Source organism: Apis dorsata, unplaced genomic scaffold (assembly GCF_000469605.1).
Source record: "Apis dorsata unplaced genomic scaffold, Apis dorsata 1.3 scaffold_348, whole genome shotgun sequence".
Taxonomy (NCBI): domain Eukaryota; kingdom Metazoa; phylum Arthropoda; class Insecta; order Hymenoptera; family Apidae; genus Apis; species Apis dorsata.
Window position 1 is genome coordinate 260,613 of NW_006263615.1, and position 25,054 is coordinate 285,666.

Consider the following 25,054-nt stretch of genomic DNA (forward strand, 5'->3'; position numbering starts at 1 on the left):
TAAAGAATAAAAGAAAGAAAAATTTGTGTTAAATGAATTATTCATTTCAAAATAAGTGCCGATCGAAAAATTTTAATTCTATAATTTTTTTATTACAATGTATTATTATATTGACATATATGTGAAACAAAAAATACATTAATACAAAGATATGATAAATGTTAAATAAATCATTCCATTCGAACTTCAAAAAACTTGCCTATACTTATTTTATCGAAATTTTTCTACTGAATCTCTTGTCATTTTTTATTGTCAAGGCAACGATATAATCAACCAAAATATTCATTTGTTTTACCAAAATATCTTTCAACCGTGTTATCCTTTGAACAAGTTTTTATAGGTATCTACAAGGATTGATTTCCCTCATCGCGATCCGAAATTTCTTAATCGCTGTATAAGAACATCTAAGATTAAAGTTACATATGTAAGCATCTTAGTGAAGTCAAAAAATATCAGAAACGTCGAAGACGTGATTTCACAAAAAGGACCTGGACCTGCAGATACGAAAACCGCTTCAGCCGTGGATCGCATAAACGAGGGTAGTCAAACGGCGGTGTCGAAACCCCGGAAATCGCGTCGCAAGAAGACAAAAAACGCTACAGCCAATTCCAAGGTTTTTTTTAGATTCTAAGATCATTTTTTAATTTTTGATTTTAATTATCTTTTTCATTAAATTTCATTTTTCTTTCTAAAAAATATTAAAAAATTTATTTTTAAAATTAAAAATCATTTTATCAAAATTAATGAAATTGAAGAATCTCTATATTTTTTTTTTATTATTAATTAATTAATAAATTTTTTTTAATAATTTTTATCATATAATATTAATTAAAGGCAAAAGCAATGACAACTCCTTGCGGCGAATATCGGAAGGAGATCCAAAAATGTAACGTTCAAACAGGAACACAAGCGGTAAATCAACAACCATGTTCCATACCAGCAATTCAAAGTCAAAATACCTCAACAGCACCGATGCGACCGAGATCTCTTTATACAGCGCACAGTTATCACGCACAAACAGATGAAACTAATTTCCAGGTACTTTACCTAATTAGTACAATTACCACTTGTCATAGTTGAAAGTAATTCATTCTTTCCTTTAGCGATACAGTGAATTTCCCAAATACTTTGAAGCACCGCCATCGGAACAATGGGGTGGATTAGCCGGTGCAACAGCATTTTCTAATTCAACAGCATTGTGGCGACAACCACGAAATTCTAAAACTATTGCACCATACTATGAAGAAACATGCATCTACGCAGAAAACTGGAGAGAACATGATACTGATGCCGCTATTGTAACTACACCACATGGTACAATTTCATTGAGACTTCACAACAGAATTCGGGTTGATATGACGATCGATCGAGCAGTTAGAGTAATTAATTTTAAGGTATCTTCTTTTTTTTCTATTTTATAACAAGATTCCTGTTTCAAATAAATTTTAATACCATGATTAAAATGTCTTTGCTTTTTAAAAACAGCATAATATATAAATTCATAATAATACAACAATACAAATGGTAAATAATTTCTAATACTTACATGATTATTATCTGAATTGCATTTATCGTCAGCGTAGAATAACATTGTACTATCGTTGAGCGGTTCTGGAGCAGCTGCAGCATTACTCCATCCAAACGGAAGAATATATCAATATGGATCACGAGTTGAAATCCTGGCCCATGATGCCCACGGCAATAACAAGTCAGTGGTATCTGTATCATCATTAAAGTATCATTAACAAGTAATATTATCCTTCATCAGATACGCAAAGATGTGGTATAAAGGAGTGAGCTTTACTTCAGAACAATGTGCTCTAGTTTATTTAGTTGATACGGCGGGAACAAGAACAACTACGGATTCATTTTCAGATATGAGTCAGGTATGAAAAATAGAAATTTTTTGTAAATCAAAAATAATTATACTAAAATATTGTTTTGCTCTTTAACTTTTAGGACTTTTCTCTTAGTGTTTTTTACTCTCGTTCCCGGCACGGTCCAGCATGTTTGCAAGAAGCTACGGCAGCTTTAGGTGCCGCTCAATACTGGTTAACTAATGAAGGTGTAGAAAATTGGATCATTAATAATGTTAGAGTTTCGCAAACACCTGATGGTCTTGTCAGGTAATTTTATTCATAAGAATAAATAATATAAAATATAAAAAATAATATAAATAATATAAAATAATATAAAAAATATTTAATTATATTAATCAATAAGAATATGAATTATTTTTTTATTAGGATTGCTCGAAATAGTAACAAATATCAATTACGAACATCACCTAGTAATGGTACAGCTTCGTTAACGACTCCATTTTTACATTGTACTGCATCTCTTGGTCAAACATCTCATCTTTTTGTGCGACGCGGTGAACGACGCATGCATTATGACGGAACTAGTTTTATTGTACGAAACGCGGGTCATAGTGCTGGATTCGACGACAACAATCAATTGAAAGTTTATTAAGAAAATTTAACATGAACTTATTACCGTAAGCTTTATAAATGTTTATTGGCGGCAATAATAAGACTTATTCAGTATATAGATTTAATTTTAATGCCGTAAATATACATAAAGCTACATAAAAATGAAAAGTTACATCTTTGAAAATTAGTCTCTGATAAAGTAACTTATTCACGAAATCTATAATACATTTTACTCAGTTTTTAAGTTTAGAAATTTAATTCCATTTTAAAGATGTTTAGTCATTTAATTGAATTGTCTTCACTTAAAGCATGTGAAAAACATAGCTACAATAAGATAGAGTACAATGTATTCTACGAAAGTTTTCTTTAAATTTAAAATGATTAATATTTCCACTCACTTGTTCCTTATACTTATTTTGTACAATTTCCAATAAAAGACAATTTAAGAAATATTATTTACTTATTATAGATATACATATAATTTATCTATTATAAAATTTGTTGTTATAATACACTTACAGATAATATGTATATTTTTGTTTTTGTTATTAATCAAAATCTTCAGATGAATTAGAATCATAATCATCAAGTTCAAATACTTCATCTTCATCAGATTCATTTGATTCTATTTGAAAATCATAATCAATTAATGGCCGCATTTTACGTTTGGAAGTTCCTTTTCTAAAATATTAAAGCATAATATAATACAATTTAAAAATAACGATATATGATATAATTTAAAAAAACAACAATATAAAAAACAAATATTATAAATATATTATAATTACATAAATTTACATACAATTGGGTTTTTTTATGTGTTCCTTTTGAAGTAGAAGAAGTACATGCTTTTTCAGAATCAAACATACTTTTTATTTGTTGATTTCTCTTTTGTTCTTCAAATTTTTGAATATCATTAATAATTTCTTCAGCTATATTTGAATTGAATAAATTTAGACTAGTACCTGAATCATTTTTTAATTTTAATAATTGTTTATTTTCTTCATAAACTTTACTAATTTCATTTATTTTTGATAACATTTGATGCTTGTCAGTTAAATCTTTTAATATTGGTAATACAGAATATGGATTAAAACATTGTGCATTCTTTACACGATATTGTTTTTCCAATCCAAACTGGAATAAATTATATATAATATTTTCATTTATATATAATATAATACATATTATTTATTAAAATTAAAAAGTTTTCATTATATATACCTCTGAATCAAAAATACAAAAGTGAAATGCATTATCTACAATTAATTTACATAATATATAATTAGCATCTAAGTGTTCTGCTTCTTTTATTTCTGCATGAAGTTCCATAATATTTTGCCAATCATCTAATTTAACTCTAATCTTAAACTGATCTACTGGCATTTTATAATATATTCCATATAAAAGATATAATCCTCCAATACGTTCTTTAAATCGAGGAGGTAAAAGAAGAAATTGTTTACATATATTCAGTGTTTCTTCACAGAATTCTAATAATTCTAAAAAAGTTGGACGACCTCTGAAAATGTAAAAAAAGTAAAAATTACATTTTAAATTCATCATTTATTTGAATAATTATATTTTTTCAAATTTTATAAATATCTATTATAGTAAAAAAAACTATAATTAAATTTAATAAAACTTTATTTTAACTTACGTAAACACCAGTGAAAATCTCATCGTTTTCCAAATTTCACAAAAAGTTTGAAATCTAATGTCATCTGCCTTCTCAAAACGAGCAATTAATTGTTCACAATCTTCTTTGAAGCCGCTTAAAATCAATGATTTACTTGTTGTCATTTTTAGATCTTGATACCTCTTAATATATTAATCACAGCACTAATGAATTTTTTAAAAATATAAATTATTATTTTAGTCTTCTTTAACATAAAATTATTGAAATTAAAAATTTTTTTATTAAGTTTATATTTAAGCACTTCGTTGACATAATTCACATTCTATATGACGTGTTACGACATCTATGAATGAAATCTATGAATAAAATTTATATTGAAAGGCGGTTTACTTAAAATGATGTAAAGTGAAAATAATTTCTAATACATTTAATAATATAACAAAATTATAAAATTAATTAAATGTCAGTAATAATTAATCTAAAATAATTCATATTTTAACAATTTATAAAAATTTAGAATCTCATCATTATTTTAATCCGGAATTATTTTAATATCAAAAAACGTAAAATATTGCATGTACTTTCAAATATCATTAATTAATACAATTAACATTAATTAATTTAATAAATTATAAAATAATAATATAATAAATTAATAAAATACAATTAATTTACTATTTTAAGATCGTTTATTTTCTTTATTATATATATATATGTATTTATGAATATATAAATAATTAGAAACATTCAAAATATCCATTTATTAATTTTTCTCAGCAATAAAGTAATTAAAAATTTAATAAATATATTATCACTGCACATATTATTTGAAGTTGAAATTCTATGGCGTAATGCGTTTAGGATCCCGAGGAAACATTGAAACTTTTCTTATATTGTCTAAACCAAGATATAACATAACAACACGTTCCATTCCAATTCCACCACCAGCATGAGGAGGACAACCATACTTGAATGCATCAATATACGATTTTATTTTTTCTAAGTCTATAATTTAAAAAAATATTTATATACTTTATTATAAATTATAAATGTAAAAATCTGAAATATAATTACCAATTCCGTGATATTTTGCACGTTCTGTAAGAAGTTCAGGATCATGAATACGTTGTGCACCAGAAATAATTTCTTCGCCACGCATAAACATATCGTAAGAATTTGATAATTTCTGCAATAAAGCATATAATGTACATATATTATGTACGTATATTTAACATAATATTGCGACAAGTTGCGATAGTTGAATGAACTTACAGGATTATTTGGATCTGGCATTGTATAAAACGGCCTTACTGCCAATGGATACTTATCCAAGATGTAAAAATCTGTATCATACTAAATAAAAGAAATAAAAGAGTAAAAAATAAATTTAAATTTGTAAATATCTTCAAAAAAAAACCTACTTTTGCTTTAACAAGTTTTCCTAATAATTTTTCATCTGATGTAGAAAGATCATCTTCTTCACCCAAAGTTATGCCAGCTTCCGCTAATAATTCAATAGCATCACTATATTCTAATTTTAAAGGTGGATCTAAAAATTTAAATGGTTCCACATTATATTGTTGACGTACAGCCTCGATTTCAGCAGCATAACTGAAGTTAAATTTCATAAAATTAATATTATATATATTAGAAAAGATATCTTTTATATTTATTAATAATTTTTACCAACTTGTTACGAAGACCTTTAAACATTTCTACAAATAACTGTCCAATAGTCTCAACTACTTCATGATAATGATATTTAAATGCCATTTCTAAATCAAGACCGACGAATTCTGTTAAATGTCTATGTGTATTAGAATCTTCAGCTCTAAAAACTATATAATTATATGTAATAAAATGTTTTTAAAAAATTAAATTTAAATTATATTTCTGAAATTGAAAATCACCTGCTCCTACAGTAAAAACTTTATCAAAATCAGCTGCTATTGCCATTTGTTTATAAAGTTGTGGAGATTGTGCTAAATAAGCATTTCCTTTAAAATATGATACTGTAAATACATTTGCACCACCTTCACTTGCTGCAGATATTATTTTCGGTGTATGAATTTCAACAAATCCCTATAAATAAAATTTATAAATAAATTTCTGCATTACAATTATAATTTTATTAATAACTTACTTTACTTGTAAGTATATCTCTAAATAATTTACAAATAGCTGCTTCCACCCGATATATAGCTTGATTTGCTGGAGTTCTAAGGTCTAGAACTCTATTATCCAATCTCGTATCTTGATTCACTTTTATATTCAAAATATTGTCATCAACTTCTTCTTTTATTGGTCTTGAGGCATCTTCAATTTGTAAAGGTAATTGTGGTTTCGCAATACTTATTACAAAAGCTTTTTCAATATGAATTTCTACATCTTTTTGAGTACATGACTCAATTTGAGAAGAAACACATTTTACAATTGCTTCAATATCCACAATAGATTCTTTAGTAATACTAAAAAACAATATTGTGAAATTGTGAAATATAAAAAATATAAGTTTACTAATAGATTATGTCACTTACTTAGATATAAACTTAATCATTTGTTTGCTAACTTTATTATTAACTGCTGCTAAACCTTGTATTGTATAAGATTGCTGTCTTAAAACAATAAAACATTGTTTACCTATTAAAAACATATAAATATAGAAATAAATATATAAAGAAAATGTAAAATATAAAAATATATAATAATATATATTTATATAAAAAAATGTATAATATAAAAAATATATAATAATAAATATCATATATATATATATGTAATTTTATTTTTAAATAATATACCTTTAGCACGACTTGTATGTAAACGTCCTCTTAACCANTTTTACGTTCAGCTTTTTTTATTGCTTTTTCTATTTCTTTTTGTTGTTTTTTAAGAGCTTTTTTAGAAAGTTCATCACTTAAAAATAATATAATAAAATATAAATATAATTTTATAATGATATGTAATTTAAAAAATTAATTCATTTACCTTCCTGTAGTTGAATTAATAGATTTTTCTTCCTTCATCTACAAAAATGATGCAATAATATTACTTTAATAAAATTTAAATTTATTATAAATTATTAGATAAAGAAAAAAATACATAAATATAAAAAAATGATTATTTAATAAATATAAAAATATAAAAATAAAGATAATAACTTAAAAAAATTTTGAAAATACACACCTTTTGATTTATTCAAACTTGAAAATTGTATCTATGTAATTGCTGACAATGCTCTTCTTATCGTATATGAATAGAGGTTATCTATATTATAATTTATCTAAAAATTTGCCGGAAGTACAATTCACAATTTTCAAGTATATTCTGAAATAATCTACTCCTGTTATTAATCTTTCTGAAATTAATCTATTTATTTTTTTAATAACTTCTTTATTGATTTTTCTGAAATTAATCTACTCTTTTTATTAATTAAAAAAAAAAAGAGGATATATTACACATTAAAATATAGTTCATTTACACAAATTTTTATATTATAAAAATTTTATTATAAATAATCTTATGAATATCATAAATTTGAATTTTATTTAAAGATAAAAGAAGAATAAAATAAGGATAAAGGAATAAACTGTAAATTAAACTTTATTTCGATAATTATATCGATAATTTGTAATAATGTATTATTAAAAAATTATTAAGATATCTTCACGAATTCCCTTAATATAACATAAAAAAAATTTTATCTATTGATGACAGTAATAAGATTTAAGGGTAAGGAATATATTAGATATAGATAGGAGATGAGCTCGCATCGCAAAATCTCTTCCGAAATATAAAATTAAATTTAAATTTGAGTTCAAGAAACAATCATCTTTGCTCCATCATCTGCAGAATCCAATAGAATAGATATTTGTTCTTCTGAAGAGGGTACAGAAGATTTAATTAAGGGTTTTTCATTGATTTTCACTGTTGTTTGTTGCTCAGACGTTAAATGTTTCACCGCGCTTTGCATTGTATCATTCCAGTTTTCCCAGCTCATCATCCTTTTATCACCTGAAAAAACAGGAGCTCGAGATTTGCGAGCGAGCATCATCTTACCAGAGGACATAAAAACAATAACAAGACTAGCTGCAATATTTTTATATCTACAATCATCTAATGATTCTTATTAACAATCTTTTTTGGTATCTACATATATAATATTTTGAAAATTACTTTACACCATATAATTAGTATGAAAAATTTTATGCTGTTTTTATTTCTTACTTTTTAGTTTATCTGAGGAATCATCAAATGATGGATCTTGAATATTTAACATCAAACCATTCCCGCTAAGATATAAACGATTTGGAGAGTTTGCAATCTAAAAAAAAAAAAAAAAAAAAAAAAAAAAACTCATTGTATAATTCTATGATAATTTATTATAAGAAATAAAATTTTTTTTGTAATTACCGTACGAGAAATATTTTGTGCTGCACGAATTTTTCGTAATTTTAAGTAACCTGGATTTTGACTAAGAGCTAAGCCAAGGTACACAGAAGTTAAGGATATTTGTTTAAAAAATAATAAAAAAATTATAGATATGTATATATTATATATATATATATTCCCAAAAATATTGAATCTGAAATATTTGTATGCCAATCAATGGCAAGCCTATCAAAGCTACTATCATGGTTCTATTAGTCTATGTACTCTATGATTAGTTAATGTTTTTTGTTAATAACTTATTAGTCTTAATGAAAGTTTTTATAAAAGAAAATATTGCTTCAAATTACCTTAAGAATCAAATGTTCCAACATTTTTGGGATACCATATATATTCTTTATTATATATTATATATTATATTATTTTTATTATATTATTTTATTTTTTTAAAGGATATCATTTTAGCAGCTTCTGCTTCACCCTCTGCTTGAACAATTTTTTGTTGTTTTTCTTGTTTTGCTTTTTCTACAAAGAATGCTGCTCTTTGTGCCTCTTGTTGAGCAACTTGTTTGGATTCTACAGCAGCAGTATATTCTTTACCAAAACTTAATTCAGTTATTGATACATCATCTAAAACAATGTTGAAATCTCTAGCACGTTCAGTTAATTCTTTTCTTACTAAATTTGACACCTGCTGCCTTTGTGTAATTAGTTGAGATGCATTAAACTTTGCAACAACTGATTTTAGTACTTCATTACAAATGCTTGGTAAAACCTAAAAAATAATCATATTTTTATAGCAATAGTAAATTTTTAAATTGAAATTTTAATATTAAAAATATAATAAAATTTTATTTAACCTTTTCATCATAATCAAGACCTAACTGACGATACATTGTAGGTAAACTTTGTGCATCAGGACGAGAAAGCACACGAAGAGAAATATTGACCATTTGTAAATCTTTGGATCCTGTAGGTGAAGATAATTTTCTAGGCCTACTTCTAATATCATAAATAATTGGCCAATGAAACCATGGAATACGAAAATGAAGACCTTCAGTTAAAATATCTTGTTGAATTCCTCCTAAACGTGAGAATATAATTGCTCTATGACCAGCTTCCACTAAAACAATTATAAAATTAATGAAAAAAAATTTCTATTCTAAATTATTAATTTGTATTAATCTATTTATACTTATAATAATATATATATTTATTTGTAATAAATATCAATCTAATAGAAATATGTAGATCAAACCTGTGTACATAGATTTCCAAACGCCATAACCCGTTACGCCGACCGCTGCAAGGCATGTAGCAGCAACAGATACTCCATTAGGAGCTTTAGGCAATTTAAATTCATTCATTTCAGTTTATAATATTTTTTACTATAATTATATTTATATATCTTTTTCTGATTTAATAATTTTTAATAAATATTATTTTTCAAGTCAAAAATGTAATAAGAAGCTTCGTAAAACAGAAGGCATGAACCGGTAAAGAATTAAATAGTCACAACGAAGAACGTTACTACGGAAGTATAAGAGGAAGTATAAGAAACTATAAGATGGCTATGCTATATATAATTTATTTTAATTAAAGACTTATTTTCAAATAACGATGATTTGAAAAATGTTTTTATTTATTATAATAAAAATTTAAAAGAAATAAATTCGCTTCTTATTCTTTTAATCTCTTTTCTTATTAGAAACATTTAACAATAAAAAATAAAAGTAATAGAAATGTAAAAATCATATACAAGTTATATATTTTTAATTCGAAATAATCTTAATTTTCATTTGATCGAATTATTCCATAATTTCGTCAAAATAAAGTAATAAAAAAAAATATTATAAAAAGATATTTTAAGATATCTATAATATGTTTATTTAAAATTACAATATAGTCACAAAAACATGGCGCTGTGTTATATGAGGTAATAAAGTATTATTTAATGTTTTTTATCATATTTTATTTTAACTGATAATATTAATATTAAAAATTGACTTTATTTAGATTGCTTTCTCGAAGAAGCATTGATCCTTGTACTTTTCGGAATTTTTACACTTGCAGGTAATTTATTATATAATGCGTAACCTTCATTTTATTTGAATGTTATTTATGCCGACTTATTATAAATTAAATTAAAATAATTTCTTAGTTCACGAAATATCGCTGTCTCGAAACCTTTATTTAAAGAAACTACAATTTGTGAAACTCATGATGAAAAGAATATGCGCCTCAAGAGACCTTTGTCACCACATTTGACTATTTACCAAATTCAATTAACAGCATTTCTTTCAATTACACATCGTACAACAGGCATGATATTATCAAGTTATGCTATGTTATTTGGTATAGGTAAGATTATTATTTATCTTTACATAAAATAAAGAAAAAATAAATTTAATAATTTTTATTGTCATTATAGGAACATTACTCATCCCAGGAGGTATTCCTTGTCTCATAGAAATAATCACAGAATTAGGTTTATCTGCTCCTGTTCTTTTCGTAGGAAAAACTTTACTTGCTTTACCTGCTACATATCATATATTTAATGGATTGCGTCATTTGGTAACTTTTATAGAAATTATTTCTATTTATTAGAAAAAAATATATATTTTTAACTAAAGTTTCTTTTTATTGTTAAAATTTGCAGGCTTGGGATTTGGGAATGTTCCTCACAATTAAGGAAGTGTATAGTACTGGTTATGCAGTGATTGCACTATCAGCACTTTCTGCTATTGCTCTTGCTGCTATATAAATTTAGATAATTATATTATGTTGATATAACTTCTATCAAAAATTAATTGTATTATTAGATCAATAATAATTTATCTTGTACTTTGCGCAAATTATATTAAATTTATAACAAAAACAGAACTAGATGCTATTAGTAATTAATAGATATTATTAATAATTAATTTTTAATAGTAATGTAAACAAATTTAAAAATTTATTTAACAATTATATTTATATTTTAATATATGCATATTTAAATATATGCGAATATGTTAATAAATATATCATACAAAACCTTCAAGAGATGAATCAATAAATTTTTTATAAATTGCCATAAATCGCGCAACAAATGCTTCTAAATGAAAAATTGGTTTTGACCCTTTGTGCATTCTATGTTCATATTCTGCTGCAACTGTTGCAATTTCAATTTTTAGCTGAAGATCACAATTTTTTATACATTCTTGTAAAAGACCTTTAAATATCAAATCACATGGTATTGCATGAGTTAATAATTCATAAAGTCTGTCCCTTATTGCAAGAAGTTTCTTTGGACTTTGTTCACTGACCATCATATTTGCTGTATTACGAATATATACTTGCCAGTCTGGTTCTGTAATATTCTGATCTGCAGTAAATGGATATCTAAAAATGAAAAATTAATATTTAAATTATTATAATTAGATTTATATAAGAATATCAATCTTTTAATGTTCTTACTGTTCAACTTTACAAGCTTCAAGCATTAATATAGCTCGTCTAAGATTTCTACCACTAGTTTCTGCCAATCTTGTAGCTAGTTCATCTGGTAATGTTAAACCTTCGCGTTTACAAATTGTATGCAAAATATCTTTTATATTTTTTATTGATGGCGCTGGAACTCTAATTCCTAAACATCGTGATCTAATGGCTGGCAATACACGAGATGTTGAATTTGCACAAAGTATTAATCTACATGTAGCAACATATTTCTCCATAGTTCTTCGAAGAGCATGTTGTGCATCTTTTGTCAACTGATCCACATTTGTGAGTAATACCACTAATAAATTATATTATAATATTATAATAAGTTATTAGGAAATATATAAAATTAAATAATTAATAATTATTAAAATTAAAAAATTTACCTTTAAATTCTTTTTGGCCATTTGGATCTATCTGATGTGTTTGAGCTGTTGTTTTTACTAAATCCATCACTACAACTCTATCATATATGCCAACATCACTTGGATTTACTTCAATATGATAGTTGCTACTTATTGTTGAAATTTCTAATTTTTTCTTAGAAGGCGTCTGAAATCAATAATAAATTTATTTTTTTATGGAAATTATTTTTATACATAATAAAAATATTTTTATACTTCAAATGTCATTGTTTCCATTCTTAATCTCTCAGTTCCACTTCCATATAATTCTTTTATAATACACATTATACGAGTCTTTTTTCCTGCTCCTGATGGTCCATAAACTAATAAATGTGGAAAATCTCCTTTTTGTATCTAAAATTATAAAATAAGTTTATTTATGAATAGAAATAAATTTATATTTATATTTAAGGAATGAAAAAAATAATTATATTTAATAAGGAATGAAAAAAATAATCATATAATTTTGGCATAACCTATCTTTTAAATTATATATATTCTAAGTCATGATTACCATGTTTTTTAAATAACTTGCTTGTTCTTTATGATAATCCAATTTTCCGAGTGTTGTTGGACGATATTTATCCACCCAAAGACTCATATTTGCTTGAAAAATGCATAAAATAAGTGTTATTTAAATCTCTATTAAATTTATAATTTAATAAATTATTTAAATATCACGTTATAATAAATTATAATCATACTTCGAATATTGAACTTATTTAATAATGTTTTCTTTTATTTATCTATGTATTTACAGTTATATATAAATTAAGAGTAGTAGTATTTGTTTTCTAAGATACGGAATTCAAAAACGCGCGAAATTATAATCTCATCAATCATAGATAAAGTATTTAATAGATCTCATAATCATTTTATAAAATTTGATTTCGATCTTATTTGGAAGGATTATATTATTCATATATTATTCATGATATCATATATTATTCATGATATAAAAAATATTTTTTTTTATTATATTTATATTGTATTTTTTAAAATTTTATAAATATGTATTTATATTTATATTTGTAAAATATATATAATATATCAATTAAATAAATAAATATATTTCATATTTTAATTTTAATTTATTTTAATTTTAATTTTTATTTTTATATTTTATTGTACAATATATGTTTATTCTTAATAAAAAATTAACACACTTTGGTAAACATTATAAAAAAAAACAAATCAATATTATCGACAATAAAATTACAAGATTATAAGTTTTTAAAAATGAAATTACATATGAAATATAATATATTATATACTTATACATTACATTTAAAAGATAATTACTAATAATGGCAGTGTGAAAATGTTATTTTAATGAATATGCATTAACAATAAACATAAAATAACAAAAATTATTATGATATAAATCAAAGCAAACTTAAATATAAAATAAATGCAAGTTAAACAAATTTTATATAAAGTTAAATTTGTTAAATGAAATGCAATGAATTTGATTTTGGACTGAAATTTAAAAAAAAAAATAATTTTTTAAATATTTAGAAATATAGTTAATGTAAATTAACAGAAGATAGAATAGAATTTTTCAGACTTCATTATCACATATTTTCAACGATATGTACAAGATACACAATACATATATATTATGTTAATATTTTAAATAGTGCATCATATAAATGCACTTAATTCACAGAATTATTTTGATAATATAGAAAATATATAATCTTATCTCAAGTAATAATTTCGTGAAATTTGTAACAATTTCTAAATACATTTTCTTAAATTACAAATACATTTTCTTAAAAACATGCAAATAATATGTGAGTTGCATGATTTATAATAATACTTTGGATAAATGTATTGTCCAATTCTTTTTCGTGCTAAATATATACAAATAATATTTAAACTATTAATTAAACTTATAATTAAATTTGTCGAAAATTATATGGCCAGTGAATAAAACAATTAATGTATACATGTAATACAAAAGTAAAAGATCTTATTGACTTACGTTGTAAATTTCTACTTGATGTGCAAATTGCACATATAATTCTACATGAAATGTTTAATTGCTTACTATATTAAAAATAAAAAGTATTATAATCGATATCGCAAAGTATATCGAATAACACATATTTATACCCAAACACCATGTGGATTTTTGCTTGTAGGTACTGCAGTCTCCAATTGCCTTGGTGAACCTATCATTTTACGTGTACTACCGGGTTTGTGGGCACCTATGGAATAAATATATAACATTTAATATATAATTATATAAAATTATATAAATATAATTATATAAATTTTTAATTATATTTTAATTTAAATTTTGAATACCTTCAAATAATGATTTTACTTGTTCATCTTGACAAGCAACAGCAAGACTTTGTAAATTAGCTTCTTTCATATCCGCTACTAATCGTTCTACTTGTAATTTTTTCTCAACAATTGCAGATTCTAAACTTACTACTTCAAGCTTTAATGTTTCTGCACATTGTGAAGCTAACTCAGCGGAACGTTTAGCTTGTTCTACTTCATTTTGAAGATGTTCAACTTCAGTAATAATTTTACGTTCCATTATTTGTCTTTCATCTGTTTCACGACTTATATTATGTTGTTCTATAGCAAGTTCTTCCATAACTAATCTATAATGCAAAAAAAAAAAAAAAATAATTTCAATATTGTATTGCATTAAAATATTTAAACTTAATAAATTTTTACCTAATTTTGTTTTTACATTGAAGTAATTCTGTTTCACAATTCGCCAGTTTTGATCTTAGTAATGTAATTTCTGATTTTAATGTTTTTTCTTGTTGTCTAACTATTTCACTTTCTTCCTCAACATGTGCTAATTCTTTTAACTATAAAAACAATAAATGTAATTACAATTTTATTAATTAATAATAATAATAAATATATAAAATATATACTTGTTCTTCAATAAGACGTCCCGTAGTTTCCATACGATTTACTTCTTGAGAAATAAAATCTATCTGATGCATTTGTTCTCTATTTTTAGTTTCCCAATATAATATTTCAGCATCAAACTAAAAGATAAATATTGGAATATATTTTAAATTTTTTTTTATAAATTTATAAGTGTATATGAATTTATAACTTCATACTTTAGTAAGATCTGCTTGTTGGGCATTAATAGTATCACGTTGTTTATTGACTAGTCTTATAAGTTCAACATAGCGTTGAGTGTAAGCAACAGTAACCATATTTTGAGTTTGACCAGATAATTGATTTACAGATTGAGCTTGTCCTTTTGTTTCTTGAAATTCCTAAACATATATTAATAACATTGATAACGATAATTATATTGTAATATATTTTTATATTAATTTATTTAATTTTCTCTTTCTTTCCACTTTTTCTTTATCAAAATAATATAAGAAATAATATATGAAAAATATAAGAAATATTTTATGTATATGTGTGTATGTGTGCGTGCACGCGCGTGTATGTGTACGTATTTTATATTTAAAAAATATATTTATCTATAGAACCTGAATAAGATTTCTCTTTAGTTTGACAGAATTACTGGAAGATGGTTGATCTTCTTTATGAACATGAGGACTTCCAATATTTGTACTAGATTGAAAATGTGATCTTCCAGGACTATTTAAATTAGGTGGTGGAGGATCTCTGTATGGGGGTAAAGTTCTTAAAGGTGGTGAAGCTGGACCTGGAGGATCTCTATATGGGGGAACTTCACGCACTTTCTTTTGTGATAAATGTGTGTTACTTTCACTGCTAGTAGCATGGGTAGGCGACTGAGCTGGTTTTTGTATATTCTTTTTTATATTTAATTCCTTATTTTTTAAATGCAATGTAGGTTGAACTATGGCAACATTTTCCATTTGAATCTGAAATATATATGTAAAATATGACAAGACATTGTATAAAAATGATGTTAAAAATATATAATAATTTAAACATAATTTAAACATTATTTACTTCTGTATTATTTTCCATAACATGTCCATGCAGTCCTCCAAATGTTAATGATTTTCTGATATCACGATTTCTGTCAAGACATCCTTGTAAGTCATCAAATTCAGAATTTGGAATTGCAGTATTCTTGGTATCATCTTGTCCATTATTAGTTGTAATATGTTCTGTAGTAGGACTCATTATACCATTTGAACGTGTACCATGGTTTAAACGAGTTCCTAATGAGCTAGAAGTTTTATTATTTTCCGGAGTAGAACGTCTTAATATTAATTGAACCTCTGAAGAATATTCTCCCCATTTCACTAAAATCTTAATAAAAAAACAATAAATTATTCTGTATTCTTAATAATGAATCTTTAATTATTTATTTTATATTAATATTATTATATATACCTTTAAAGGATTTTCATATGGAGCTAAGAGACGTTCATTAGTTCTCCATCTTTCTACTAAAGTGAATCTACCTGTTTGTCCTGTTGCATGGGCTAGAGCATATACTACATCCTAAAAATTAAATTTTACTATATAAATTATATTATATTAAATCATTAAATTTATAAATTATAAATTATAAAATTTAATATTTAAAATTATAAGAATATTATCATGATATTATATTAAATATATAATATATATTAATATATTAATTATATATATATTAACATTAAATTTAAATAGACATTACCAACCTGACATGTAGTAGTTTCTGTAACACCACATACAATACGTTGTATTCCTTCTACCCATACTTTCAACTCCATAACGTCACCAATTTAGAATTTCAAGATTAAACTTTTGCATTGCAAAATTTTATCCCTAAAAAAATTATAAAATTACTTAAACTAATTTAAATTACAACATTAAATGAATATTTCTTGTAATAAGAAAATTAATAATTATATATTTACTGACATACGTTTATATTTAAATTTCATCAAACATTCATGCTTGATAAAGTTTAAATAATATTACAATAATTAGACAATTCGTTGTCTATAACCTTAATCATATAATTATCAAAATGACAGATTTACATCCATGTTAATATAGAAGATAGATAAACTTTCCTCTAATTTTCCCTAGAGCAGTTTTGCCACTTATTAAAAAATTATCTTTTGTAACTAGTAATTAAATATGCTTTAGTAAATAAATACTTATTTATTATATATTTTAATTTTTTACACATTTTTTATAATATTTAATATTAAATAATAAGAAAATATTAATATGAAACATTCAATAATCTAAAATACAAAAGCAAAATCCAATTTTGCTTTGTTACTAAAAAAAGAAGCTGAATAAATTAATTATAATACAGACAAAATACAGAATAGATTTAACATATTTAATATATTTTTTGTCCTATACTTTGAGAGCACTAGAATTCCTTTGTCATCTTAATATCATTTTATATATTACCAATTGAAATCAATAACATTAATAATGGTTAAAATTGGAATTAAATTTCAATTATTAAATAAATAAAAAATAAAACAAATATTCTGTTCTACTATAATTGAATAAAATTGGAAAATTGAATAGAATTTGTTCAAATTTCTAATTAATAGATTAAATAAAAAGACGTAAAATTAATCAATAATATCATCTTTTAAATTCATAAAATTTATAGAGTAAAGAGAATAAATAATACAAAAAAAAGATATAATAAAAATTAATCATCAGCCATTTCTTAAAAGTTTTTTACGTCTTTTTAAAAATCTTTCTCAATCTCTTGCTCAAAAGATAACACTAAATTTTAATTATTTTATTTTATCCTATTTTTGAATTTGTTTCGCACTCAAAGCATGGCGCTTATGATTAATTCTTATTCTATCTTTATCCTTCTTCTTACTTATATTTTGTTTCATTTGTGGCATTTTAGAGATGGCGCTGATTTTTTATTCTATCTCCATCTTTATTTTATTATTTATTCTTTTAAAGTAAATATAAATATTTTATCTTGTACTTCGTTTTTGATTACATCTATTAAAATAAAATAGTCCTTTTGAATATTATATAAATAAAATGCCGAAAATACGTTCACAGAAAACAACTCGTGTTCATAAAGAAGTTGTAAAACAAGGTATGAAATATTTATTATATATTTTTTTATAGCATAACAAATTAATTTGCCAAAAATTTATAGGAATTTTATTTAATACGGATATTGGACAACACATTTTAAAGAATCCACTTGTTATTCAAAGTATGGTTGAAAAAGCAGCAGTTAGACCAACAGATGTTGTATTAGAAATAGGTCCAGGTACTGGTAATATGACAATAAAATTATTAGATAAAGCTAAAAAAGTAATTGCATGTGAATTGGATACTCGAATGGTAGCTGAATTACAGAAACGTGTACAAGGCACAATCTATCAATCAAAATTGCAAATTATGATAGGTGATGTCCTAAAAACAGACTTACCATTTTTTGATTTATGTGTTGCTAATATACCATACCAAATATCATCACCTTTAGTATTTAAATTACTTTTACATAGACCAATGTTTAGGTAAGTTTATTTTATTTAAAAATTGTTTATACATTATATGTTATAGTTTATTCATACAAATATAATTAAAATATTCAAATGGTATAAAATAATTATATAGAAAAAATAAGAAGAAACAGACTTGATTATCATTATTTTCTACAGATGTGCCATACTTATGTTTCAAAGAGAATTTGCTGAACGTTTAGTAGCAAAACCAGGTGATAAATTATATTGTCGTTTAAGTATAAATACTCAATTGTTAGCACGTGTGGACTTGCTTATGAAAGTAGGAAAAAATAATTTTAGACCACCACCAAAAGTAGAATCAAATGTAGTTAGAATAGAACCACGTAATCCACCACCTCCAATTAATTATCAAGAATGGGATGGTTTGACACGAATTGCATTTGTCAGAAAAAATAAAACACTTTCTGCTGCATTCAAACAAACTACAGTTTTAACAATGTTAGAAAAAAATTACAAACTTCATTGCAGTTTGAATAATAAGGTTAAGTATGAACGTAACAAATATCTAAAAAAAAAAACCTGTCTTAATATTAACAAAAATTATTTTTTGTGATATTTACAGATAATTACAGAAGGATTTAACATCAAAGACATGATAAATGATATTTTACAAAAAGCAGATGCTGAAAATAAACGTGCAAGAACTATGGATATAGATGATTTTATCAGGTACACAAATTTTATGAATTCTTTTGATAATTATGATTTACTTATATAAGATTATATAAGATTAATCTTATATTAAAACTTTCAGCCTTTTACATGCATTTAATTCAAAAGGAGTGCATTTCACATAATTCAAAAGTGCAAATAATGCAAAAAATTTATATTAAGAAAAATAAAAAAAATAAATTAAGAAAAATATACGATAGAAAAAAATTTTTTTTTAATTAATTTTAAATGTATTATATTCATATTTTATAATATTATACGTCAAAATGTACAATAACTTAAGAAAAAAAATGAAAACTAAAATAATTCCTTATAAACTAATTATTTTATGATTTATACATAACATATATAATTTTACACATAGCAATTATTCTAAGTCTACATATTTTTACAAAAAATGATATCTGTGTAAAATTTTAATTAAATTATTAATTTATAACATACAAATATATTTACAAATATTCTTTGGGAATCAAAATCGTAGGGAAATATAATGAATTTTGTTGTACCTTAATGAAGGTAATAATGATACGTGCATATATATACATGTATTCATGTATACATGTATTTATAGAATTTTTGTTTTCTTTCTCATATTCCAGAATTTAAAATAAGCATTATGATTGAATTTGGTTATCTTTTTTACGTAATTAATTTATACAATAGATAAAATTATAAATAAAATCTATGACACTTTAATATTTTATACATAATTTCCATATATTTTACAACACATGTGGAAGCCATTTTTATTTAAAAAATAAAGAAATGAAATAATTATTAATATTTTATATAATGTTAATATGTTTCTAAATATTATATTCATTTTCTTATAATTAGAAAGAAATATTGATAATAAATCATTAAAATTAACATGACTTCACCATGCTTTATCGTTGTATTTTATGCACACATGATTGTTTAAAAAAAATTATAATAATAACAATAAATTTGTAATCACATGATAAATTTCATCAAATAATTTCAATTAGAATTGTAATATCTTTCTAAATTCAAGCTAATTAATGAACAAATGCATTATTATTTTCATTGATTTTGATTTGGTGTTACCCTGAGATCTTATGTAACCCCTTGCAAATTTTCTAGGAGTTGCACATATTTATTATTTTAAATCAAATAATTTTTTAAATCGGAATGTTTTAATGTTGCATATTTCAATTTTAAGCAGGATGCCGTCGAGTTAATCGTGATCGATTAGATGAATTACGTGATCTACTGCTAGATCGTTTCCTTTTTTTACTTTTATGCTTATCCTTATGCTTTGATTTCTTTTTATATGTATACGACTTAGCTGAATAATTACTGCATTGACTATGCGATCTATAATCTTCGTCGAAATCTGAACTACTTAATGTTACGTCTCTCGTTTTAGATTTTAATTCACGACTTTTTCTTGAAACATCTCTAGTTATCCAATTGTTATCATCATCACTCAAACCTCGTTGGGATTCTCGTCGCCTAGAATTATCTCTCATTACTTTTTGAGATGCATAAGAAGATGCACTGCTACTTCTAGATAAAGATTGTCGATCATTTTTGTATCTTAATTCTTTTCGATGAGACTCTTTTCTATCTGGTATTTGCCTTGTTTTACCCCTTGTTTTAATTATTCTCTCACTTCTGCCATCAAAATCACTCGAACTAGTAGTATATTTCCTTTTCGACTTTCGTAATGTATGAGATTTTACATTTTTAACATCATCTGATTCAGTACTACTATTGCTACTGAATGATTCATCATCCGAGTATCGGGTTTCTTTTTTAATTAAATCCTTACGAACACGCACAGTAACTTTTGCGGAATGCTGCGGTGTGTAATAAACAAATTTTTTTTCATCCATTGGTTTTGATTGTGTTTCATGAGAACTACTGTCACTACTAGTACTTAATCTTCTTTTTGTTGTTCGTTGAGTGTTTCTTTTGGTTCCTTTTTTTCTAGATTCACTTTCTCCGGAACTAGATAAATTTCTACTTGTTCGATTACGAACTCTCGATTCTATTGATCGATTGCGCCTTTTATTGGTTATACTTCTTTTTGTATGTTTTCTAGTACGATTTTGATACTTTCTACTTCTTCGAAAAGTATCAATGTAATCACTATCTGAATCGGAATTACTTTCATTAGATGAGGATGTTAATTCTCTTTTATTAATATTATGAGATGTACTAGGTTGAGCAATATCTTCATACGAAGTAGGTGCTGTAGCTCTAATGACATAATTATATAAATAATATATATGTAATTATATATATGTAATATATATGTAATATATATGTAAATTAATATAAATTATATATTTGATTTAAATCTAGAGTTTCAAAATAAAATTTTTACTTACTCTGCATTATCATTTGGTATATAAGAAATATTTATTTCTTCAGGATCAGATGAAAGTAATTCTATGATTTCTGGTGTTCTTTCATGACGTGGTTTCACATAACCGATTACTTCACAATCATTATCCGATGAAGAAGAATCAGAAGAAATAGTTAATACGTTTGGTACATTGTATGGAATTTCTAATTGAAAAGTCTGTCCTACAGTACTTGGACCTAAATAAAACAGTATTTTCTAATTCTAACTCTACATAAAATAATATATAATATAATTAACAAGAAAAATTAAGTAAAAGATTTACCAGGCATATTGATTGTATGTGGTCCTACATTAGGCATTTCTGTATTCATTCTAAGATCAATTGCTTCATCTAAAACTCGAACATCTGAATCGTCAGAACTAGTGCTAGCACTACTAGGTGCAGGTGATAAAACACTTGATACATATTCATTTGATAAGCCTATAATAAATATTACCAATTTAATAAATATTAAAGTATTAAATTTTTAATATAAGAATAATAAAATTAAATACCTTGTGGCAAATAAGTCACAGATTGATCATAACCAACTAAATCAAAATTAGTTCGTGCATAATTAAGCAATTCATGAACAAAATGATCTGTAAATGTGCTAAAATGAGGCCGTACTAAATCTCGAAATTCTGGACTTCTAATATCATATTGACTAAGAGCATCCAATATGACTCTTAATACGTATGCAACATGAGAAGCATTGTTATTAAGTAATACTTGCAACTCTCTATTTAACCATGGTATAAGTCGATTTAATTCTCTTGGTTCTCTCCTGTATATAAGAAAAGAATATTTTTCATATAAGAAACATATAAACAATGATTCCTATTTTTTACATAGAAATTATATAAATAATATTTTACCGATAATAATCGGCACTACATTCACGAAAGCGACCAAACACATCCGGTAATGCAGTAGCCCAAATTCCAAGCCTATAAATATTACGACGATAATCGGCTGGATTTACACGTCTGCGTAAACGCTCTAACATTGAGACTTGTGGTACTATACTTGGTAATTGCTCTCTTCTTGCAACCTGGTCTGGATTAAGTACTACTTCATGTGGACGTCTATGATGTCCTGTCATAGTTGTCCTATAATAATAATTAAAATTACTTATATATAAAATTATTAGATATATAATATAATGTATTAAATTAATTTAAGTTATATAATACCTATAATGAAAACGATGAGTGCCAGTATCCATAGTATGACCCAATTCAAAATTAAGATCCAAAGTAGCCAATTCTCTGGGTACATGATATTGATCATAATCTTCTTCTGATCTAACATTGTGTATAATTGACTTAAATGTCTGTTTACACAATGGACATTCTGTTTTTATTTTAGACCATTGAAGCAAACAAGTAAAGCAAAATTGATGAAGACAACTATCAGTAAATGATGTATTCACTAATTTGCCTAAACAAATGCTACAATTTGGCGGAGGTGAAACTGCACCATCACTACGATCACTATTATCTGGATTTTGTACAGGTGCTTCTGATTTAATAGGTTCTTCTGCACCTGCAGCAGAATCCTTTATTTCCAATGGACCTTCCATTATACACTAATATGTTTGTCCATTTATCAAAAGGAACTATCCTGAAATACATAATAATGATACATTTATATCTTATATGTTTTATATATATAAATTATGTTCAACATTAATAAATTTGTTTAAAATATTAATTCTATTTGTAATATTTAATGAGTTTAATGTATAAATTAAAATTATTCAATTGTTATTATTCAAATTAAATTATCATACAATATTAGTAATTATATTTATTAGTTTATAAAATTTTATATAACAATATTTATAAAAAATATTAAAATTTATCATTATTAATTAATATTATTCATAAATATTTATTTAATATAATAAGTCTTTTAAGATGTTATATAAATAATTTTATTATAGAATATAAATTAGCTAATAAAACAATTAAATTGAATATAAATTCTATTACGCAGGTTTTCGTCAATGTTCATTCATATGTTCAAAAAACAATATTACAATAAAAGCCTTTCGATTTTTAAATTCACTAAAAATCAATACGATTAACTTTTAAAAACTTAATTTTATTTAAAGAAAAAAAATACTATATGAAAAAGAAAAAGGCGTCATAAAGCTGTTTTATAATCGGTATGTTTCCATTTTATTCAACTTGTTATTGATTATCGATGTTACTATTTTTTTTTATAAATCATATAGTTATTTTGATGTCATTTCTTACCTGTAAAGAACAAAAAGGAATATCAGCGTTAATACGAAAAATAATTAATATCTCGACGAAACTATCTTCTTTCAGAAACAGTACTCTTACAGCAACCCATGATCGCAAAACGGAAACTGGTATAGCATAATGCTATGAATGAGACAGATATTAACCGAAGGTAAGAATTATTATTATCATCAGTGATACCTTCTTAAAGAAAATTCCTAGTGCAATGGAGATAATATATAAATATATATTACAATTAAAATCAATTTATTTATTCGAATTTTACTTTTAATATTTTAATTTATTAATATTAATTGTTGATACTATTCATTATCTTATTTAATAATATGAAAACAACTAAAAAATATATTTGAAGATAGTTAATTTGCTTCAATTATATCACTTATCTTAACAGTAGTACCAATATTTCAATATTTTTAGATAATTTAGTGTTAATTTATTGTATGAGAAAAATAGAATACTTTATATTTTATTTAAGTTTATTCATAATTATATAAAATTATAAATAAATATTATTTTTACTGATTTTTTTTATCATATTTTTATTTTTAAATATTTTTGGTTATATATATATATATTTCTTATAAATTGTTGTATTCTTTTTTGTTACGTTCATAATTTATAATATAATTTATACTTTAAATGTGATAGTGCGACTTATCAAAGATTATATTTAGAATTCTTTTATAGAAAACATTTTTTACTATATTTATTATATTCTTATATATTGAATTAATTTTTAATAATAAAATAATAAAAACAAAATGTACAAACAAAAAAAATAATATATATCTTATGCATACATTTATATTATTTTATATATCATATTATAAAATAAAATTCATATATATATATATATATATATCTATATATATATTATAAATATAATATATATATATATATATATATATATTATAAATTCCATTTTG

The 25,054-nt window shown here is 24.1% G+C and overlaps 9 protein-coding genes across 14 annotated transcripts; 3 read left to right on the plus strand and 6 right to left on the minus strand.

The window, feature by feature from the left end:
* The first annotated feature begins 132 nt into the window (after positions 1-132).
* Positions 133-3,085, plus strand: LOC102677712. 2 transcript variants are annotated; one of them, XM_031511774.1, is made up of 8 exons: positions 133-613; positions 835-1,038; positions 1,104-1,394; positions 1,584-1,708; positions 1,769-1,886; positions 1,960-2,126; positions 2,247-2,457; positions 2,952-3,085. In XM_031511774.1, the coding sequence occupies exons 2-8, from the start codon at positions 844-846 to the stop codon at positions 2,955-2,957; spliced, it is 1,113 nt and encodes a 370-aa protein (XP_031367634.1). In that variant the 5' UTR covers positions 133-613; positions 835-843; the 3' UTR covers positions 2,958-3,085. The 2 variants fall into 2 exon arrangements, with proteins under 2 accessions (XP_031367634.1, XP_031367633.1); XM_031511773.1 differs by lacking the exon at positions 2,952-3,085 and having other exon boundaries at positions 2,247-2,786.
* LOC102678359 (snRNA-activating protein complex subunit 1) lies at positions 1,409-4,418 on the minus strand. 3 transcript variants are annotated; one of them, XM_031511775.1, is made up of 7 exons: positions 4,093-4,418; positions 3,657-3,954; positions 3,235-3,569; positions 2,953-3,113; positions 2,288-2,458; positions 1,547-1,719; positions 1,409-1,429 (listed from the first exon to the last, which is right to left on the minus strand). In XM_031511775.1, exons 1-4 carry the CDS (start codon positions 4,233-4,235, stop codon positions 2,981-2,983), a joined length of 909 nt encoding a protein of 302 aa, XP_031367635.1. In that variant the 5' UTR covers positions 4,236-4,418; the 3' UTR covers positions 1,409-1,429; positions 1,547-1,719; positions 2,288-2,458; positions 2,953-2,980. The 3 variants fall into 3 exon arrangements, with proteins under 3 accessions (XP_031367635.1, XP_031367636.1, XP_006618424.2); XM_031511776.1 differs by having other exon boundaries at positions 2,283-2,458; XM_006618361.2 differs by lacking the exon at positions 2,288-2,458 and having other exon boundaries at positions 2,952-3,113.
* Positions 4,419-4,812: 394 nt separating this feature from the next.
* LOC102678644 (aspartate--tRNA ligase, cytoplasmic) lies at positions 4,813-8,839 on the minus strand. Its single transcript, XM_031511780.1, has 9 exons — positions 8,830-8,839; positions 6,873-6,909; positions 6,609-6,711; positions 6,215-6,539; positions 5,982-6,153; positions 5,762-5,909; positions 5,493-5,682; positions 5,146-5,424; positions 4,813-5,076 (listed from the first exon to the last, which is right to left on the minus strand). The coding sequence occupies exons 3-9, from the start codon at positions 6,626-6,628 to the stop codon at positions 5,071-5,073; spliced, it is 1,140 nt and encodes a 379-aa protein (XP_031367640.1). The 5' UTR covers positions 6,629-6,711; positions 6,873-6,909; positions 8,830-8,839; the 3' UTR covers positions 4,813-5,070.
* Positions 7,657-10,032, minus strand: LOC102678509 (prohibitin-2). The gene is made up of 6 exons (XM_006618362.2): positions 9,719-10,032; positions 9,321-9,583; positions 8,918-9,235; positions 8,485-8,562; positions 8,299-8,395; positions 7,657-8,085 (listed from the first exon to the last, which is right to left on the minus strand). The coding sequence occupies exons 1-6, from the start codon at positions 9,825-9,827 to the stop codon at positions 7,889-7,891; spliced, it is 1,062 nt and encodes a 353-aa protein (XP_006618425.1). The 5' UTR covers positions 9,828-10,032; the 3' UTR covers positions 7,657-7,888.
* Positions 10,033-10,257: 225 nt separating this feature from the next.
* LOC102678979 (succinate dehydrogenase cytochrome b560 subunit, mitochondrial-like) lies at positions 10,258-11,491 on the plus strand. Its single transcript, XM_006618366.2, has 5 exons — positions 10,258-10,396; positions 10,477-10,533; positions 10,622-10,821; positions 10,892-11,034; positions 11,120-11,491. Exons 1-5 carry the CDS (start codon positions 10,377-10,379, stop codon positions 11,222-11,224), a joined length of 525 nt encoding a protein of 174 aa, XP_006618429.1. The 5' UTR covers positions 10,258-10,376; the 3' UTR covers positions 11,225-11,491.
* LOC102678773 (replication factor C subunit 3) lies at positions 11,414-13,198 on the minus strand. The gene is made up of 6 exons (XM_006618364.2): positions 13,049-13,198; positions 12,859-12,950; positions 12,561-12,698; positions 12,327-12,492; positions 11,920-12,238; positions 11,414-11,844 (listed from the first exon to the last, which is right to left on the minus strand). The coding sequence occupies exons 2-6, from the start codon at positions 12,943-12,945 to the stop codon at positions 11,487-11,489; spliced, it is 1,068 nt and encodes a 355-aa protein (XP_006618427.1). The 5' UTR covers positions 12,946-12,950; positions 13,049-13,198; the 3' UTR covers positions 11,414-11,486.
* Positions 13,199-14,081: 883 nt separating this feature from the next.
* Positions 14,082-17,351, minus strand: LOC102679117 (ras association domain-containing protein 8). Of its 3 annotated transcripts, none has more exons than XM_006618368.2 (10): positions 17,197-17,351; positions 16,970-17,096; positions 16,674-16,784; positions 16,284-16,589; positions 16,046-16,192; positions 15,446-15,607; positions 15,251-15,367; positions 15,042-15,181; positions 14,658-14,965; positions 14,082-14,557 (listed from the first exon to the last, which is right to left on the minus strand). In XM_006618368.2, the coding sequence occupies exons 2-10, from the start codon at positions 17,039-17,041 to the stop codon at positions 14,457-14,459; spliced, it is 1,464 nt and encodes a 487-aa protein (XP_006618431.1). In that variant the 5' UTR covers positions 17,042-17,096; positions 17,197-17,351; the 3' UTR covers positions 14,082-14,456. The 3 variants fall into 3 exon arrangements, with proteins under 3 accessions (XP_006618431.1, XP_006618430.1, XP_031367639.1); XM_006618367.2 differs by having other exon boundaries at positions 15,833-16,192; XM_031511779.1 differs by lacking the exon at positions 17,197-17,351 and having other exon boundaries at positions 15,833-16,192; positions 16,970-17,115.
* A 759-nt stretch (positions 17,352-18,110) lies between these two features.
* On the plus strand, positions 18,111-19,618 carry LOC102679458 (probable dimethyladenosine transferase). Its single transcript, XM_006618370.2, has 5 exons — positions 18,111-18,363; positions 18,427-18,793; positions 18,938-19,283; positions 19,365-19,471; positions 19,557-19,618. Exons 1-5 carry the CDS (start codon positions 18,306-18,308, stop codon positions 19,597-19,599), a joined length of 921 nt encoding a protein of 306 aa, XP_006618433.1. The 5' UTR covers positions 18,111-18,305; the 3' UTR covers positions 19,600-19,618.
* Positions 19,619-19,691: 73 nt separating this feature from the next.
* Positions 19,692-24,290, minus strand: LOC102679334 (E3 ubiquitin-protein ligase Topors-like). Its single transcript, XM_006618369.2, has 7 exons — positions 24,117-24,290; positions 23,049-23,478; positions 22,731-22,964; positions 22,368-22,639; positions 22,135-22,293; positions 21,835-22,048; positions 19,692-21,703 (listed from the first exon to the last, which is right to left on the minus strand). The coding sequence occupies exons 2-7, from the start codon at positions 23,435-23,437 to the stop codon at positions 20,656-20,658; spliced, it is 2,316 nt and encodes a 771-aa protein (XP_006618432.1). The 5' UTR covers positions 23,438-23,478; positions 24,117-24,290; the 3' UTR covers positions 19,692-20,655.
* Positions 24,291-25,054: the final 764 nt, after the last annotated feature.